At 37.2% G+C, this 16269-nt stretch overlaps 1 protein-coding gene across 1 annotated transcript in view; it reads right to left on the bottom strand.

The window, feature by feature from the left end:
- The window catches only part of DENND6A (DENN domain containing 6A), a 47311-nt gene that overhangs the window by 23005 nt on the left and 8037 nt on the right, over positions 1–16269 (bottom strand). The window contains exons 2-4 of the mRNA XM_068981926.1: positions 8998–9036; positions 8859–8901; positions 1394–1506 (exon numbers count right to left, since the gene is read on the bottom strand). Of these exons, the coding sequence (XP_068838027.1) occupies positions 1394–1506; positions 8859–8901; positions 8998–9036 (195 nt within the window). The remainder of the gene's footprint in view (positions 1–1393; positions 1507–8858; positions 8902–8997; positions 9037–16269) is intronic.

Below are 16269 nucleotides of genomic sequence, written 5' to 3'. Positions count from 1 at the left end.
AGAGTTTGAGCAAAACCATGCAGAGATTAAAAAAATACAAGCTACCTCAGGGAAAAGCTATAGTTCAATTTAGCTAAAATATGACACATGTATAGAAAGAAGATTAAGCTAGAAATTCAAAAGGTAAAGTTTTATCTTGGAAGGCCTAAAAAGTGAGAACCAGGAAACAGTACTATCATTAGCTCTTTATTCATTAAGCAATAGGTAATCATTTTAGATTTATGTAATATAGTATGCACACTTAAGCTAGGAACACTATATAAAATATATTGCACTGACAAAGATAGGAGATGGGTGTCTTTGGGCAAATTTTGTAATCCTCAGTAGCCCTCAAGTCTGCAAAAGGAAGTCTCTCAGAACAATATAGGGAGGATTAATAAGATGTGTGTGCTTAGTTGCTTCTGACTCTGTGACCCCACGGACTGCAGTACCCCCTGCTCCTCGGTACATGGGATTGTCCCAGCAAAAATACTGGAGTGGGTTGCCATTTCCTTACCTAGGAGATGTTCCTGACCTGGGGATCAAACTTCCATCTCCTGCACTGGCAGGTGGATTCTTTACCTCTGAGCCACCTGGGAATCTCAGAGGTAAAGAATTAGTAAGATAATATATGCTTATTGATACAATGCCAAGAACACAAACAAGCTATCAGCAGCTGAAAGAATACGTTAGTAGTGATAGTCAAGGTTATGGAAAGGATGAGATGGCTATAAGAGACATTTTAAAGGATTTTAAAGACTTTTTTTTAAAGGTTTTGCTCACTGGAAGATTAGGGTCATTGGTAGAACACGGAAGGTAAGCTGTAAATACTTAGTTGAGGGAAAAGATGTCAAGTTCTTATTGGCTGTGCTAGTAGGACATTCAGATAGAATGATTCTTCATGCAGTTAAAGTGTGAACTACTGTACCAAACAGAAATTCTACACTCTGGAATCATCTGAATTATTAATATTGTTTTTAGCAGACAATAACTGTAAACCCAAGCTCATTTAAATATCAAAGAGACAACTGTAATTGTACCGTAAAGCCGGTAGGGATTATCACAGGGAATCTTTAACTCTGGGTGATATTCACCCTGCTTCCACATCCAAACAAAGAGCTATTAACAAATGAAAGAAAATTACCATTTCTTTCATTAACAAGTGAAAGAAAATTTCCTCAACATTCTAATTTCTATTATTCACAATGGCGTTGTAATATGTTTTAAGAACAATAACTTTTAAAAGTCTCTTTCACTCACGTACTAAATCCTAGTGAATCAGACTCACTTAGGAAATCCAGCAGTATAATACGGTAAGAAAACAAAAGCACAGTTTTTCTGAATACTGTTAAGAGGTAACTCGGTTCGAGAGTTTCCTCTCACATGGACATTATTCTATTACTACTTTTCCAACCTTTAAGTAAACTGGTAAATCTTTGTCAAATTGATCCAGGAGACAATGCAGTGACACCCTCCTCCCAGAAGACTGTCGAAATCTAAAACAAAACTGGGTATCTCCAAGACAACCTAATGAAAATAAAAATGAAAGAAATTAAGGACAGCACAGTATAACATTAGTTATCCAGTTTCACTATATTTTAGAGCTAAAGAGGTCCTATCAATTATTGAAACCCATTTTATCATGTTTTAGAGAAGAAAAAGGAGACCCTAATAGTTTCGGTGACTTGCTCAAAGCCATCTTTTCTAGTTAGAGGCAAAGTCATTGGTAAAACAAACATCTTATGTCCCTCTACTGTTTTTCCTATTTCGTTTTCTCCATGTAATTAAAACTTTTTGAAAACTGTGTGCGTGTAATGTTGATTCACAAACATAATAATGGGCAAAAGAAATTAAACACAAAAGAACACAAATTGTTCAAATCCATTTATATGTTTGTTTTTTTTTTAAAGCAGGCAAACTAGTGTTTAGGAATGTACGCTGGATGATAAAACTATAAGGAAAAGCAAGAAACTTAATACTGTAAGAATCAGTATGTGAAAGTGGAAGTTGCTCAGTCGTGTCCGACTCTTTGCGACCCCATGGACTGTCCAATTCATGGGATTCTCCAGGCCAGAATACTGGAGTGGGTGGCCTTTCCCTTCTCCAGGGGATCTTCCCAACCCGGGGATGGAACCCAGGTCTCCCGAATTGCAGGCGGATTCTTTACCAGCTGAGCCACCAGGGTGATCTGCAAAGCTACATGCATCCCAGTGTTCACAGCAACATTATTTACAACTGCCAAGGTATGGAAGCAATCTAAGTGACCATCAACAGATGAGCAGATAAAGATGATGTCACACAAACACACACACCAGAATATTAGCCGGAGAAAAAGAATGAACTTCTTCCATTTGCAGCAACATGGATGGACCTGGAGGGCTTTCTGATAAGTGAAATAAGTCAGATAGAGAAAGACATACACTGTATGATATCATTTCTATGTAGAAGGGAAAAAAATAAAACAAACTGTAACCAAAACTAACAAAATAAAGCAGACTTGCAGATACAGAGAACTAAAGGTTGGTTACCAGTGGGGGCTGGGGAGGAACAGAGGGACTGGGAAGGTGGGGGGTAAAAACTGCTGGATGTGAGAGAGGCTATAATGATTATTGTACATTAAAGAGAATACAGTCAATATTTTGCAATAACTGTAAATGGAGTATAAATTATTAAAATTACATTACAATGTTTTAATAAAAAGAAAAAAGAATCAAGGATAGTGGTTACCTTAGGAGGGGGGGAAGGAAATAGTGTTTGGGAAGGGACATGAGACAACTTCTGTGGTATTGGCAAAGTTCTATTTCTTGACCTTGTGTGAGTTTTATATTTCACAATGAGAATTTAAAAAAAAAAAAAAAGATATAGCAGACTCAGGAAGAGTGCAAGTAACAGACTTCCCATTTTAATCATTTCAATTATAAATAAAGCTTTAAAACTTTAATCACTTTAGCAAACCTCTTAAAACATTACCTTGTCAGGCAATAATTACAAAAAACTGTAAATGCTCTAAAAAGTAAAAGACACAAGAAGCAGTTTGTCACTCAGATTCTTCCTAATTACTGTATTTAGAACTAATAATTAAATACAGAATGTGCTCAAGAGTTTCTTACTATTATTACACACAGAAGTACTTCTATTATTAGTATATTAGTATTACACACAGAAGTACTTCTATTTCTTTAGCACATGAAGTTCTCAAAAAAGAAGGGAAAGTAAAAGCTGCTCAGTCATGTCCGACTCTTTTCAACCCCATGGACTTGGAATTCTCCAGGCCAGAATACTAGAGTGGATAGCCTTTCCTTCTCCAAGGGATCTTCCCAACCCAGGGATTGAACCCACGTCTACTGCATTGCAGGCAGATTCTTTACCAGCTGAGCTACAAGGAAAGCTCAAGAATACTGGAGTGGGTAGCCTATCCCTTCTCCAGCAGATCTTCCCAACCCAGGAATCGAACCAGGGTCTCTGCATTGCAGGCAGATTCTTTACCAACTGAGCTATCAGGGAAGCCCAACTTGATATTATCTTTAAGTTTTTTTAAAAACAACTCAATTTATATACCTACATCCAATTACAGAAACTAGTATTTCTTTGGTGGAGAAGGGAAGAAACAAAGAGGATTGGACAGTGAGTCAATTCAGTTTTTTTTTTTTACTTGTTACAGCTGACGGTTTAAAATAAGAAAAACACATGAGACCAGAAATAATGGAAAATACTCCTAGCATTGTTTTAGTCCAACCGATTTATACACAGATGGTTCAGTTTTTCTCTTTAGAAGACAGAAAGATCCCCTGAGAAGTACACACTAATTTCTCCGAGACACTTAGCAAGATGTAGCAGAGAAAATGCAGTAGATTTTAAGAAAGAGAAGTATAGGTTCTGAAGGGATGCTGAGCTTTTTGGAAAGAAAGTAATTAAGTTCCCACAGGCCTTCATCCCTACCCACCCAGCTCCATTCCAAATCATGGGCATGCTGTAAGCATTTTCCAGTGACCAGCTGTACCTGCAAGTTGTACAGAACTGGTCAAGAAGCTAGATCACCAGGTCACAAAGGCTTTAACCACAAAGGCTTTAGCCAATGTCTTTGTGAACTGAGGTAAATGGTTTCCATTTCATATTTCAGAAGTCTGTCCTTTCACACACAAAAGGTTACTAAAGGAATATCAACTCCTCACCTGGGCAGACCTTTGTTCTCTATCCTGACTTCACTATGAATGGGGCAGGAAAAGAGGCATTACGGATGGGCAACCAGGTTGTTTGTATTTGCCTTTCAGAAAACGATACCTGTAGAGGGTGGAGCAATCCTGATACCCTACAACCTCATCAAAAATAAATCTACCTTGTTAGTATGACCCATCCAGTTTGCCTATTTTTAATAATAGAGTGAACCCCTATGTAACCCCTATGTAAGAAATATGATTACACATGAATGATGGTCAAGTATGACTGTGAACATGAAGGAAAAGTTACAATCTGAGAAAAAAGGAGTCACGATCAATGGGAGCTAGTCCCAGGTCCATCGATAATTAGCCTTCTACAGGTTACTTAGCCTGAGTGACTTGTCAACAAAAGTAAGAGGTATCCTAACATGATCTCAAAAGTCACTTTCAGCAGTTATGTTCAAGAATTCTATAATAAAGCTCCACAACTAACCTATGATTCTACTGAATTCCAAGCATCTTACCCAATATACTCACTAAGAAAACGAAAGATCTATAAAGATACAAAAAGACCTAAAAGTCATGCAACGTGTGCCACAGCTTTCTGATTATTAACCAAAAAAAGGGAAAAACTAAATGGTAATTACTTTTTCTTTATTAAAATCAAGGAAGAAAGAATTTACACAAATTTTAAGATTAAATGGCAGCTCTCCAAAGAAAATATATCTTTACATGGCTTCTTGATTAAGAACAACAAAAACCCTTTCCTTGATAAAGTAGCAGGTAATAAGGAAATGGCAGATTTGCTCAGCAAACCCCCAAAGCCTGAGGAAAATTCTACTTTAATTAATCTAACATAATCTTTACTAGCCTCGAAAACAGAACGAATAATCCGACATTCTTTACACCAAGAAAGTTCCTGTAGCCTTCCTCCAAAATCCTTTTCCAAACAACTAAGTTGTTAGGAGCGAAATCAAACAGAATTCCAGGTCAAAACTTTGTCGTTATTGTGTCTGCTTCAGAAGTGGTTCCACCCACCCCCAGCTTTCAATACAGGAATCGAGCGCCAGTTTCAATGAGTGCTCCCTCTGTGGCAGGCACTGTCATGAACATTTTAGATACATTAACTCATCTGGTCTTCACGCTTCTCAGGTTAGTTCCCATTGTTAGTCCTGTGCGTGAGGAGGAATCCGAGGCACAGAAAAATTACGTCATCATCCGAAGAAATAAATCTGCTGAATGGTAGACTAAGAAGAACCTAAGAAGTCTGAATCTGGAGCTAAAACTCTTGAACATTATTATATCATACTGGTTCTTTCAAGTTAAAATGGACCTCAAAAACACCACTTCCACTAACATGAAATATCCAGAAGAGGTAAATCCATTGAGACAGAAAGCAGACAGGTAGGTTGCCTGGGGCTGGGTTGGGGAGGAGAAGAGGAGGACAATGCAGCATGAGGCAGGTGATAAATATTTTCTAAAACTGACTGAGGTAGTAACAGTTGCACAACTCTGTACTAAAAATCACTGAATTGTACATTTTACAAGAGTGAACTGTATCTCATAAGCCTTTTTTTTATGGTACTTCACTGCCAACTGGAGCACATCAAATGTTTCTCTTCTCTTCTCAAAAAACAAAAATCCTTCTAAAAAGTACCCCTCTGACTGAAGAGCTGCTGAACTCACTGGTTTCTGGGCCAGTCCTGTCAGTTTCAGCAACTCCCATACAAGCGCCATGTGGTACGCCACAAACAGCTCTCCTCCTATTTTAAAATTATCAAGGGCACAGATGATTTTATCTTCTACATCTGCCAATCAAACCAAGCCTGCAAAGCTGCAGGGAAACAGAAGACACTTTCCCATATCAAAAATATTACTTGAGATTTGAGGGAAAAAAAGTTACATATTTTTTTCTAAAGGGAAGTGACAACTTTAGAGTATTTTTATTTCAGCAGAAAACAGCTATAGAGCAGATCAGAGTAAGACTAATAAAAGAAAACATGAGACTTTAAGCATGAGCTCCATTCCTGGCCTTCAACTCTATGTGGTTACTCTCTCTGTGATGAGAGTTGGAAATGCTGAGAAACAGGAGTTTAGAGTAGAGCTTCTCAAAGTGTAGTCCACAGACTGACTCTTGTTACAATACATGACAAAATAAAAACTCAAACTGAGAGTACACATTTGGAAACCCTTACAAGCAATCTGATATTCCCATGACAAATCCGGACTTTCATCTGGTTTTTCCCCTTTTCATGGTTCTAAAAGTTCATGTATATAGCATTCTGTAAAAGCACTGGTCCACAACAGATTGGAAATTTTTTAAAAGTCCAAACTGTCCTTCAACACAGATGAGTGTGAGAATGTGAGGAGCACTGTTTTCACCATTGAGAAGTGTAAAATACACGACGATATCCCAGCTGTTTACAGAGGAAAAAAAAAATCTGTTGAGACAAATACTATCTGTACATCTAATCCATCCAGAATAAGGATTAATTTTTCCCTTGGATTCATCTTTACTTGAAACTCTCTGCTAATGCTGAGTTTTCCCTCTGGTCATGTTTAGAACATGGTGATTATAGTCCTTGGGTATCCATCACAGCCTAAGCATCAGGAATGCATATATCCAAATGATATTAATAGTAAATAATGAGAAAAATAGCTGACAAATATTTATCAGAGAGAAAACATCCTTTAAACATAGGTTCCTAAAGATAAAAGCCGTTCAAATGGAACAAAAGACTGAAATCTAAAAACAAACCAAACAAAACTTTTTTCTAAAGTCACAGTATCTAAGGTGTGTGTGTTGGTAGTGGGGGAAGGAAGTGGACTGCCAAATCCTCCCGTTGAGAATCCCCAATTCTTCTTTATCTGTATAACTTAACACAGAGTCTAAATGCTGTTTTGCTTTTTTTTTAAGTATGCGCCATGGAAACTAAAGCTAGATTATGATTCTCTCCTAGAGACGGCTCTACTCCACCTTCTGCAACAATACAGCTATCTTGGGAAAAATCAAATCCATTCCAAAGTTGGCATGGTACTGATTTCAATTTCCCTTTAATGAACGCATAAGTGAAACAAACTATTTGGACAATCGCAATTGAGAATAGTGATCTCAAATATATACAAAATGCAGAGTGTCCTGTTGTCTAGATTAATATTCATCTGTTACGATGGCAAGGGGTCGATTTTTAAGATCTTTGGTCGATTTTACTTCTAAGCACCAACCATACTTTGAATAAAAAGAAGCACACTTCATTTTATGTGCAGCCTATAAAAAAGGCATTACAAAACATACGTGGGTCATTCAAATGCCTAAAATACTGAACACATTCTTCTTTTTGGCCCCATGGAGTCCTAACCACTGGACCGCCAGAGAATTCCCTGAACAAATTCTCATTTTCACAGATTTTCACTTGAGTTTACGTTCCAATAAGAAAATGACTCATAGAGACTAACTACAAAACTAGAAAAGACTATCCAATTAACGTCTTAGTTTTGATGCACATGTAGCAAGGTGAAAGAGAGCCATGAAAACCAGCTATGATCTGAAAGAGAAGAGTGTGCAGTGTAATCCACTGGGATTCCAATCACATCAAGGACTGTTTATCCTGTAATCCATACAACTCAGCTGACCTTGAGTCATGGAAGTCCAATCCAACATTCACTAAATCAGAACTACATGTGTGTGCTTTGTAAGGAAAATGTTATCTGAAATAAGGAGAGAAACTATAAGGCCTCTAACAGCCTTTCATTAACAGGCAAAACATGCAAAAAAAGTCTGTTAATCCAGGTCACAACAAAAGTCCTCCTGGGATTTCTCAAAGCCATCTTTTTTTTACTAGATTATTTTTTCCTTACATTATTTCATGAAAGCTGAGTTCCAAATATATAGGGAAAAACTCTAGAAGCATTTATAAGGAAAAGAGAAAATGCTTTAAAAAACTAAAATGTCAAGTCTCCCAAATCAGATTATCTAAACTAAATTAATAGGATATTAGAAGTAACCACAAAAGGAAAAGGAATCTGAAGTGCCTTTGAATCACAGTATTCTAACTGTGTGGTCTAAGAAGTTGTGTTCTGGTCACTCTAAGCCTGAAAAACTATTTTGAAAGTGAAACACAAAAGGCAACCTGAAAGATTTCAATAATTAGGGTCACACAAAGAGAGTCTGAAAGAGACCAGAAAAACCAAGTTTAATAATAGCAAACACTTATAGAATACTTTCTATAGTCAAGCACTATTCCAAATGCTTTATGTATACTAACTCATATAAACTTTTGCAAATAACTGATGACCAGGCTTTATAACCATGTTCACCCTGCTATTTTTTTAAATCCCTACTTTTACAGAGTTCTTGGAACTAAAAGAAAACTACTTACTATAAATCCTCAAACATACCAATGTTGCTGATTTTCAGGCTTATTATTTCAACAGTTTATTGCTCCATGCTATTTTACCTCATTGTAGGCAGACGCTTTACCGTCTGAGCCACCAGGGAAGTCCCCTTACAGGACAACAGTTACTTTAAAAGTTGAACAACTAACACCAACATAAGTAAGATGTGACTAGACATCATAAACTAGGTATCAAAATCACTAATCCATTAGGCTGAAAATGACTTTGCATTCTACTATGCTATTTTAATTAATTTTCACATATTAAGAACAAAATCAGTATTCTCAATATAAAATTCAACAGAAACACCACATGAAAAATAGTTACCTGAATTTGAATCTGGAAAAGACAAATAGCAAATATTGGTTTTCTGAAAAAGAAAACAAAAACTATATATGCTGACACATATACACCAATAAAAACAGAAATACAACAGTAAACAGCCTAGAGCAACGTATTTACTTACTTCTTTATCAGTAAGTTTGGAATGCTGAGGATAGATTACCTGCAAGAAAAAAAGAGTAGATTCTGTTAGATAAATACATGAAGTATATATTACAAACATTAGTAGGGACTTCTAAAATACTAGTCAGCTATTATCAAATCGTTTTATGAAACAGTTCACAGTGAAAACAATGAAACACGGGAGAAGCTGGGAGAATTGAGTAGGGTTTACATTTGGTAAAAAAAAAAAAAAATTGTTTTAAACCAAAGTTATCTCTAAAACTTGGGTGAAATTTTGAGTTATCAAGAATAATTTGCCTGTGGAGAAAAGGGAACCCTTCTACACTGATGATGAGAATGTAAATTGGTACAGCCACTATGGAGAACAGCATGAAGGTTCATTAAAAAATTAAAAAAAGAAATACCGTATGACCCAGCAATCCCACTCCTGGGCATAAATTCAGAGAAAACCATAATTTGAAAAGATACATGCATCCCAATGCACTATTTAAAATAGCCAGGACACGGAAACAACGTAACTGTCCATCAGCAGAGCAATGGATAAAGAAGTGGTATGTATGTGCAAAGGCATATTACTCAGCTGTTAAAAAAATGCCCTTTGCAGCAAAACAGATGGATCTAGAGATTGTCATACTAAATAAGTCAGACTCAGAAGGCAGATATCAAATGACATTGCTTATATGTGGAATCTAAAAAAGAAAGGTACAAATGAACTTAATTACAAAACAGAAGTAGAGCCATAGATAAAGAACACAAACATAGGTTTACCAGGAATGGCAGGGGGCAGGGATGAACTGGGAGATTGGGACTGATATATACACACTACTACATGTAAAACAGATTAACTAATAAGGACTATGGGCTTCCCTGGCGGCTCAGATGGTAAAGAATCTGCCTGCAGTGCAAGAGACCTGGGTTCAATACCTGGATTGGCAAGATCCCCTGGGGAAGGGAACAGGTACCCACTCCAGCATTTTTGATAAATATATATATAAAATTGTTCCATCCTTTTCATATCTACCTGATCATTACCCTGATAGCTTAGTTGGTAAAGAATCCACCTGCAACGCAGGAGACCTTGGTTTGACTCCTGGGTTGGGAAGATCCTCTAGAGAAGTGATAGGCTATCTACTCCAGTATTCTTGGGCTTCCCTTGTGGCTTAGCTGGTAAAGAATCCTCTTGCAATGAAGGAGACCTGGGTTTGATCCCTGGGTTGGGAAGATGCCCTGGAGAAGGGAAATGCTACCCACTCCAGTATTCTGGCCTGGAGAATTCCATGGATTGTATAGTCCATGGGGTCACAAAGAATCGGACACAACTGAGCAACTTTCATTTTACTTTCACTTCCAATAAGGAACAGCATAGGAAACTCTACTCAGTTCTCTGTAATGGCCTATATGAGAAAAAAATGTAAAAAAGAGTGGATATATATACATATAACTGATTCACTTTACTGTATACCTTAAACTAGCATAGCATTATAAGTCAGCTAAACTCCAATAAAAAGTTTAAAAAAATTTACCGATTGAATTGCCAGCAACTCAAAGTTTATGAAGTTTCTGTAGCCTAAAATCTAAAGAGATCTTGATCTATCAGCTGGTAGCTACTTCCAAGAAATAATTTTCAATTGATTCCAAGAAATAAAAATCATTACTTACTAAAAGTAAAATGAAAAGGAAAAAATAATTACCTGCAGTTTAAGAAATCTGAGAGGCCATCTTCCTGCCATAAAGCCTATCCCAATTTCTCCAATCCCTTTAAGTCATCAGAACACTTTCCTAGACAGCTCCGTTTAATGCCTGCAGTGACCACAGCCATCTTCTGAGGCAAACTCCTGCCTCCGAACCCCCACAAAGGAAGCAAGATGAGGCTCCAACAAGGCACTAGCAAACCCCAGACCCAAGGGCACCCACTCTATACATCAATCAATCAACTGCCCAGATGTGGCTGGCCGTGAAAATTCTGCCCAAATGCCAGTGTCCAAGGTGGGCCAGTACAGATTCTCTGGAATGTGAAGAAGAGAGGGGTACTCTGAGGAGCAGGTTAGCTAGCGGCTGATAACCAGAAGGTGAAAAAAAAGCACAGAAAATGTAGCTGAACTGTTTTAATACTGGCTTGCTAATGTGGGGATCCATGGCTTCTCAGTTCTGGAAGAACCCATGTGTTCCTCTATTCCCCAGTTGTCCAAGAGTCTGAAAATCTTACATTTCCAGAAATAACACATAGTAATAGCACATAATGGGGCTTCCCTCATAGCTCAGCTGGTAAAGAATCTGCCTGCAATACAGGAGACCCAGGTTTGATTCCTGGGTCGGGAAGATCCCCTGGAGAAGGAAATGGCAACCCACTCCAGTATTCTTGCCTGAAGAATCCCATGGACAGAGGAGCCCGACAGGATACAGTCCAAGGGGTTGCAAAAGTCGGACACAACTTAGTGAATACAGACAGAGAGAGAGAGAGAGATAGCACATGATAAACTGTATTAAAGTGGTTTTACTTATTTATTTCATTTATTTAGTTCTCACAATAATAGACAAGGCTAGCAAAATGGTATCACCATTTTACATATAAGAAAACTAAGGTAAAATAAAAAGATGAGAATTAACATTTTCTGAGCATCTTTTAGAGTTTCTAGTTTTCATAACAACTCTGTCAATTCTTCTCATCTTTACAGAACAGGGGACAAGTACACATTAGTTACATAATGCTCCTAAAATTTATTCATTTTGTAGGTGCCAGAGCCAGGGCTTGAACTTAGGTCTGTCTGATATCAAAGTACACAAGCCACCACTCCTCATCCCACCCACAGTGGCACTTATTAACATGCAATCGCAACCCTCTTCCCACACAGCCAGGAGGTGACATACTCCTTCTCAATTCAGGGGAATGGGGTGGATCTACAGCGCTGATATGTCACGTTAAAACACCCAGCTGGTATGTTACATGAAAACACCCATTCTATTCCTGGAATAGAGAATGACACCAATTGAATATTTGCTCTGTTTTGCTTTGTATCCCATGTTGTGACCAAGCTGACTTAACCTCTGTCTCCACAACTCATGAAGGTAAGAAACTGGTCTGTTTTGTTCAACTCTCTTCACACCTAGAACTGTTTCTGGTGCATAGTAGACACTAAAGAAATATTTCTCCAATCAATGGATATACTCTCACATCAGTTCTATTCGACAACTCAGTATTTAGTAAAATGTTGTCTTCTTTAAGTGTACATAGATCTCCCTTGCTTCACCTTGAGATCATTTTCTTTGTTACCTTTAAAGGAGAAATGGCAGGCAAACTTATAATCTATTTAGCCATATTTATGAAAATCTCATTACATGTAAATTACACTAGAGTTTGTTCGTCTAAAACATATTGACAAGTTTAGTGGTCTGTAACAGCTTAATCTTAGGCTCTAAAATCACTTTTATGTGAATGCCCTTCAAATTTTTATTTCCTCAAATTAAAACATCAATTGAAAAGCAAATATATAAAATTAAATTTTTTGGTGTTACATGAAGACATCAACCATGGTTCCTTTGGATTTTGGTTTCTTAAGTTTCAAAATATTAGCATGATAATGTAAAAAACAATATTGGTGTGTTTTACCCACATATAGCAGTACCTTAAATATATATATATATATATATGTAACATGTATATATGTGTATGTACATATATATTTAAGGGGCTTATATATGCTATATATATTAATAAGTAACTTTTTAAAAAGATATGAAAACTGCATAATCTATCAAAGTCTGCTTTTTATGGAATTCCCTGGTGGCCCAGTGCTTACTTAGAACTCCACCCTTCCACTTCAGGGGACCTGGGTTCAACCCCTGATCAGGGAAGTAGGATCCCAGAAGCCGCACAGCAAGGGCAAAATATAAATAAATAAATAAAAAGTCCACCTTTTAAAAACTCTGATTGTACTAGAGTATCAAATAGTATCTAGAATTTTAATGTATTCTGTTAGAACTACTCAGTGTCTTATTTTGGAACAAATATGATATTATAAAAGAAACAATGCATATTTATATGCTACTGAAATGGCCACATTGTACTTAAGATCAGAAAAATTCATACTTAACTTTAAAAACCTCAACCCCCTATTTAAAAAACAAAAGAAAGAAAAGCAACCACCACCAAGTATTTAGAAGTGCACGAATTGCCACTGTTACTAGAATTGTTTTCTACATACATACTTTGCTTTTTAAAAAACGCTTAAATATAAGTTTGTGCTTAGTCGCTCAGTTGTGTCTGACTCTTTTGTGACCCCATGGACTGTAGCCCACCAGGTTCCTCTGTCCATGGGGGTTCTCCAGGCAAGAATACTGGAGTGGGTTGCCATGCCCTCCCCCAGAAAATTATAAGTTTGGGCAATGACTATTAGTTTGGTCAGTTAGCTCCTAATACCTACATGGGAATTAACCAACTGCAGATTGGCTCCAGTACCTGGAGATGCCTCTCACTTTAAGTTTTCTCACTCCATAGCTCAAGTAAAGGCATCTCTGTTCCCCCAGCCACTGGCATGCCTAGGAGGCATCAAAGGGAGACAGAGAGAATCAACTAATGTTAGTCTGATTTTGTTACCTATGTTAAGATCTCCCATGTTAAACAAAAAGGGGAGAGAGAGGTGGTCAGTTAATAACCCAAGAGAAAATTAAGTTTTATTTTATATAATTATTAAGGCCTAAATATGATAACAGGCTGGATGAAGCTCAAGCTGCAATCAGGTTGCTAGGAGAAATACCAATAACCTCATATATGCAGATGACACCACCTTTATGGCAGAAAGCAAAGAGGAACTGAGGAGCCTCTTGATGAAGGTGAAAGAGGAGAGTGAAAAAGCTGGCCTAAAACTCAACATTCAGAAAACTAAGATCACGGCATCTAGTCCCATCACTCCATGGCAAATAGATGGGGAAACAATGGAAACAGTGACAGACTTTATTTTCTTGGGCTAAAAAATCACTGCGGACAGTGACTGCGGCCATGAAATTAAAAGATGCTTGCTTCTTGGAAGAAAAGTTATGGCAAATCTAGACAGCATATTAAAAAGCAGAGACATCACTTTGCTGACAAAGGTCCATCTCGTCAAAGCTATGATTTTTTCAGTAGTCATGTATGGATTTGAGAATTGGACCATGAAGAAGGCTGAGCAGCAAAGAACTGATGCTTTTGAACTGTGGTGTTGTAGAAGACTCTTGACAGCCCTTGGACTGCAAGGAGATCAAACCAGTCAATCCTAAAGGAAATCAACCCTGAGAATTCATTGGAAAGACTGATGCTGAAGTTGAAGTTCAATACTTGGATCACCTGATGCAAAGAGCCAACTCATTGGAAAAGACTCTGATGCTGGGAAAGGTTGAGGGCAGGAAGAGAAGGGGGTGACAGAGGATGAGATGGTTGGATGGCGTCACTGACTCAATGGACATGATTTGAGCAAACTCTGGGAGACAGTGAGGGACAGAGAAGCCTGGCATGCTGCAGTCCATGGGGTCACAAAGAGTTGGACATGACTGAGCAACTGAACAGCAACAAAACATGATCACATATTTCACATCATGATATGACATAGAAAAATATGCCTAAGAAAAATATTAATATATCTGCTGGAAAAGAGTATTACAAAATGTTTTAAATGGGTGTATTCAAAGGTACGTCTCTCTGCTACTTGCCCTTACATACCTACCATTCCCACCTCAGTATGAAAATAATCATGGTCCCAGGAGGAGGAAAATTAGGAATACCAGCTAACTTACCGCCAGTATCACTTGGACATGGAAAAAATTCATTCCTGCCATGCACCCAAGTTGTTTGCAAATGGGTGTCAACCTGACGTATGTGACTATGTGTTTGTCTCTACTGCATGACCCTGACTGGTATTCCTGACCTGAAAGAGACTGCCTTTCCCCAGAAAGACTTGTCTTGATCTCCTACAGAAACATCAACTTGTATATAAACATCATCATGACCTTAAGGAGAGCATGAATTCGAAACACAATGAGAATTATGTCTTCAATGAACAAACAATAAAGTGTATTGCAAATGGAAATTGTTTATAAGCAAAAAAACAAGTCTACATTTTTCAACTGGTATTATCTTATGTAATTAACTGGCTGAAAAATATTTTAGGATACAGTAAATACAACATGATATCTCTTTTAAGAGACTTTTAAATATGAAAAACGAAGCAATGACATCCAGTAGCAATAAGTACACCTAAAAACCAAATGTCGATTGCTAAGTATCATTCCTCAGTAAAAAGAATCAGGGCTCCTTGGAGAGGTAGCTGATAACAGAGCTGGGGCAGGAAAAATATAACATGAGCCTAGAGCATCTCGTGGTGCCAGAAAGAAAACAAGTGTTTAAAAAGGGGGAGGCATGATTTTCTGGACACAGAAACCAATCTGAAATTTAATTTAAAAAGGTACCAATGCTCAAAACTGGAAAAATTTGACCAAAACATAAACAACAGTAGTAACCCAAATAATAAAATAAGTAACCCAAATAATAAAATATTGATAGAGAAGATGGAGAGACAGAGGGATGGGTGGATGGACACAAATCATAAATCAAGGGCCTAGACTACAGGACAAGGGCCTAGACTAAAGGATCCATAAAGAGTTCTTACACTTCAACAATAAAAAGTCAAATAACCCAATTTTTAAATGGGCAAAGGATTTCATTTGACATTTCTCCAAAAAAGATATACAAAAGGCCAATAAATGCATGAAAAGACACTCGATGTCATTACTCATTAGGGAAGCACAGATAACATTACAGTAAGACACCACCTCATACTTCTACAATGGCTGTAATCGAAAGGACAGACGAAGTGGTAGCAAGGATATGGAGAAATTAGAACCCTCACACATTATTGATGAAAACAGAAAAAATGAAGTCATATTGGGAAACCATTTAATAGTTTCTCATAAAATTAAACATGGAATTACCATATGGCTCAGCAATTTTATTTGTAGGTGTATAGATTCAAGAGAAGTGAAAACATACATTCACACAAAAACCTGTATATGAATGCTTATAGCAGCATTTTCATTATAGCCAAAAAGTGGAAACAATATAAATTTTTATTAAATGATGAATTAAAAAAATGCGATATATCCAAATAATGGTATAAAACTCAACCATATAAAGGAACAAAGTACCAATACATTCTACAACAAGGATGAACCTTGAATACATACTAAGTGAAAGAAGCCAGACACAAAGGGCCACATGTTCTATGATTCCATTCATATGAAATAT

This window comes from Capricornis sumatraensis, chromosome 10, assembly GCF_032405125.1.
Source record: "Capricornis sumatraensis isolate serow.1 chromosome 10, serow.2, whole genome shotgun sequence".
Taxonomy (NCBI): Eukaryota; Metazoa; Chordata; class Mammalia; order Artiodactyla; family Bovidae; genus Capricornis; species Capricornis sumatraensis.
This window is presented reverse-complemented; position numbering and strand designations above follow the sequence as displayed.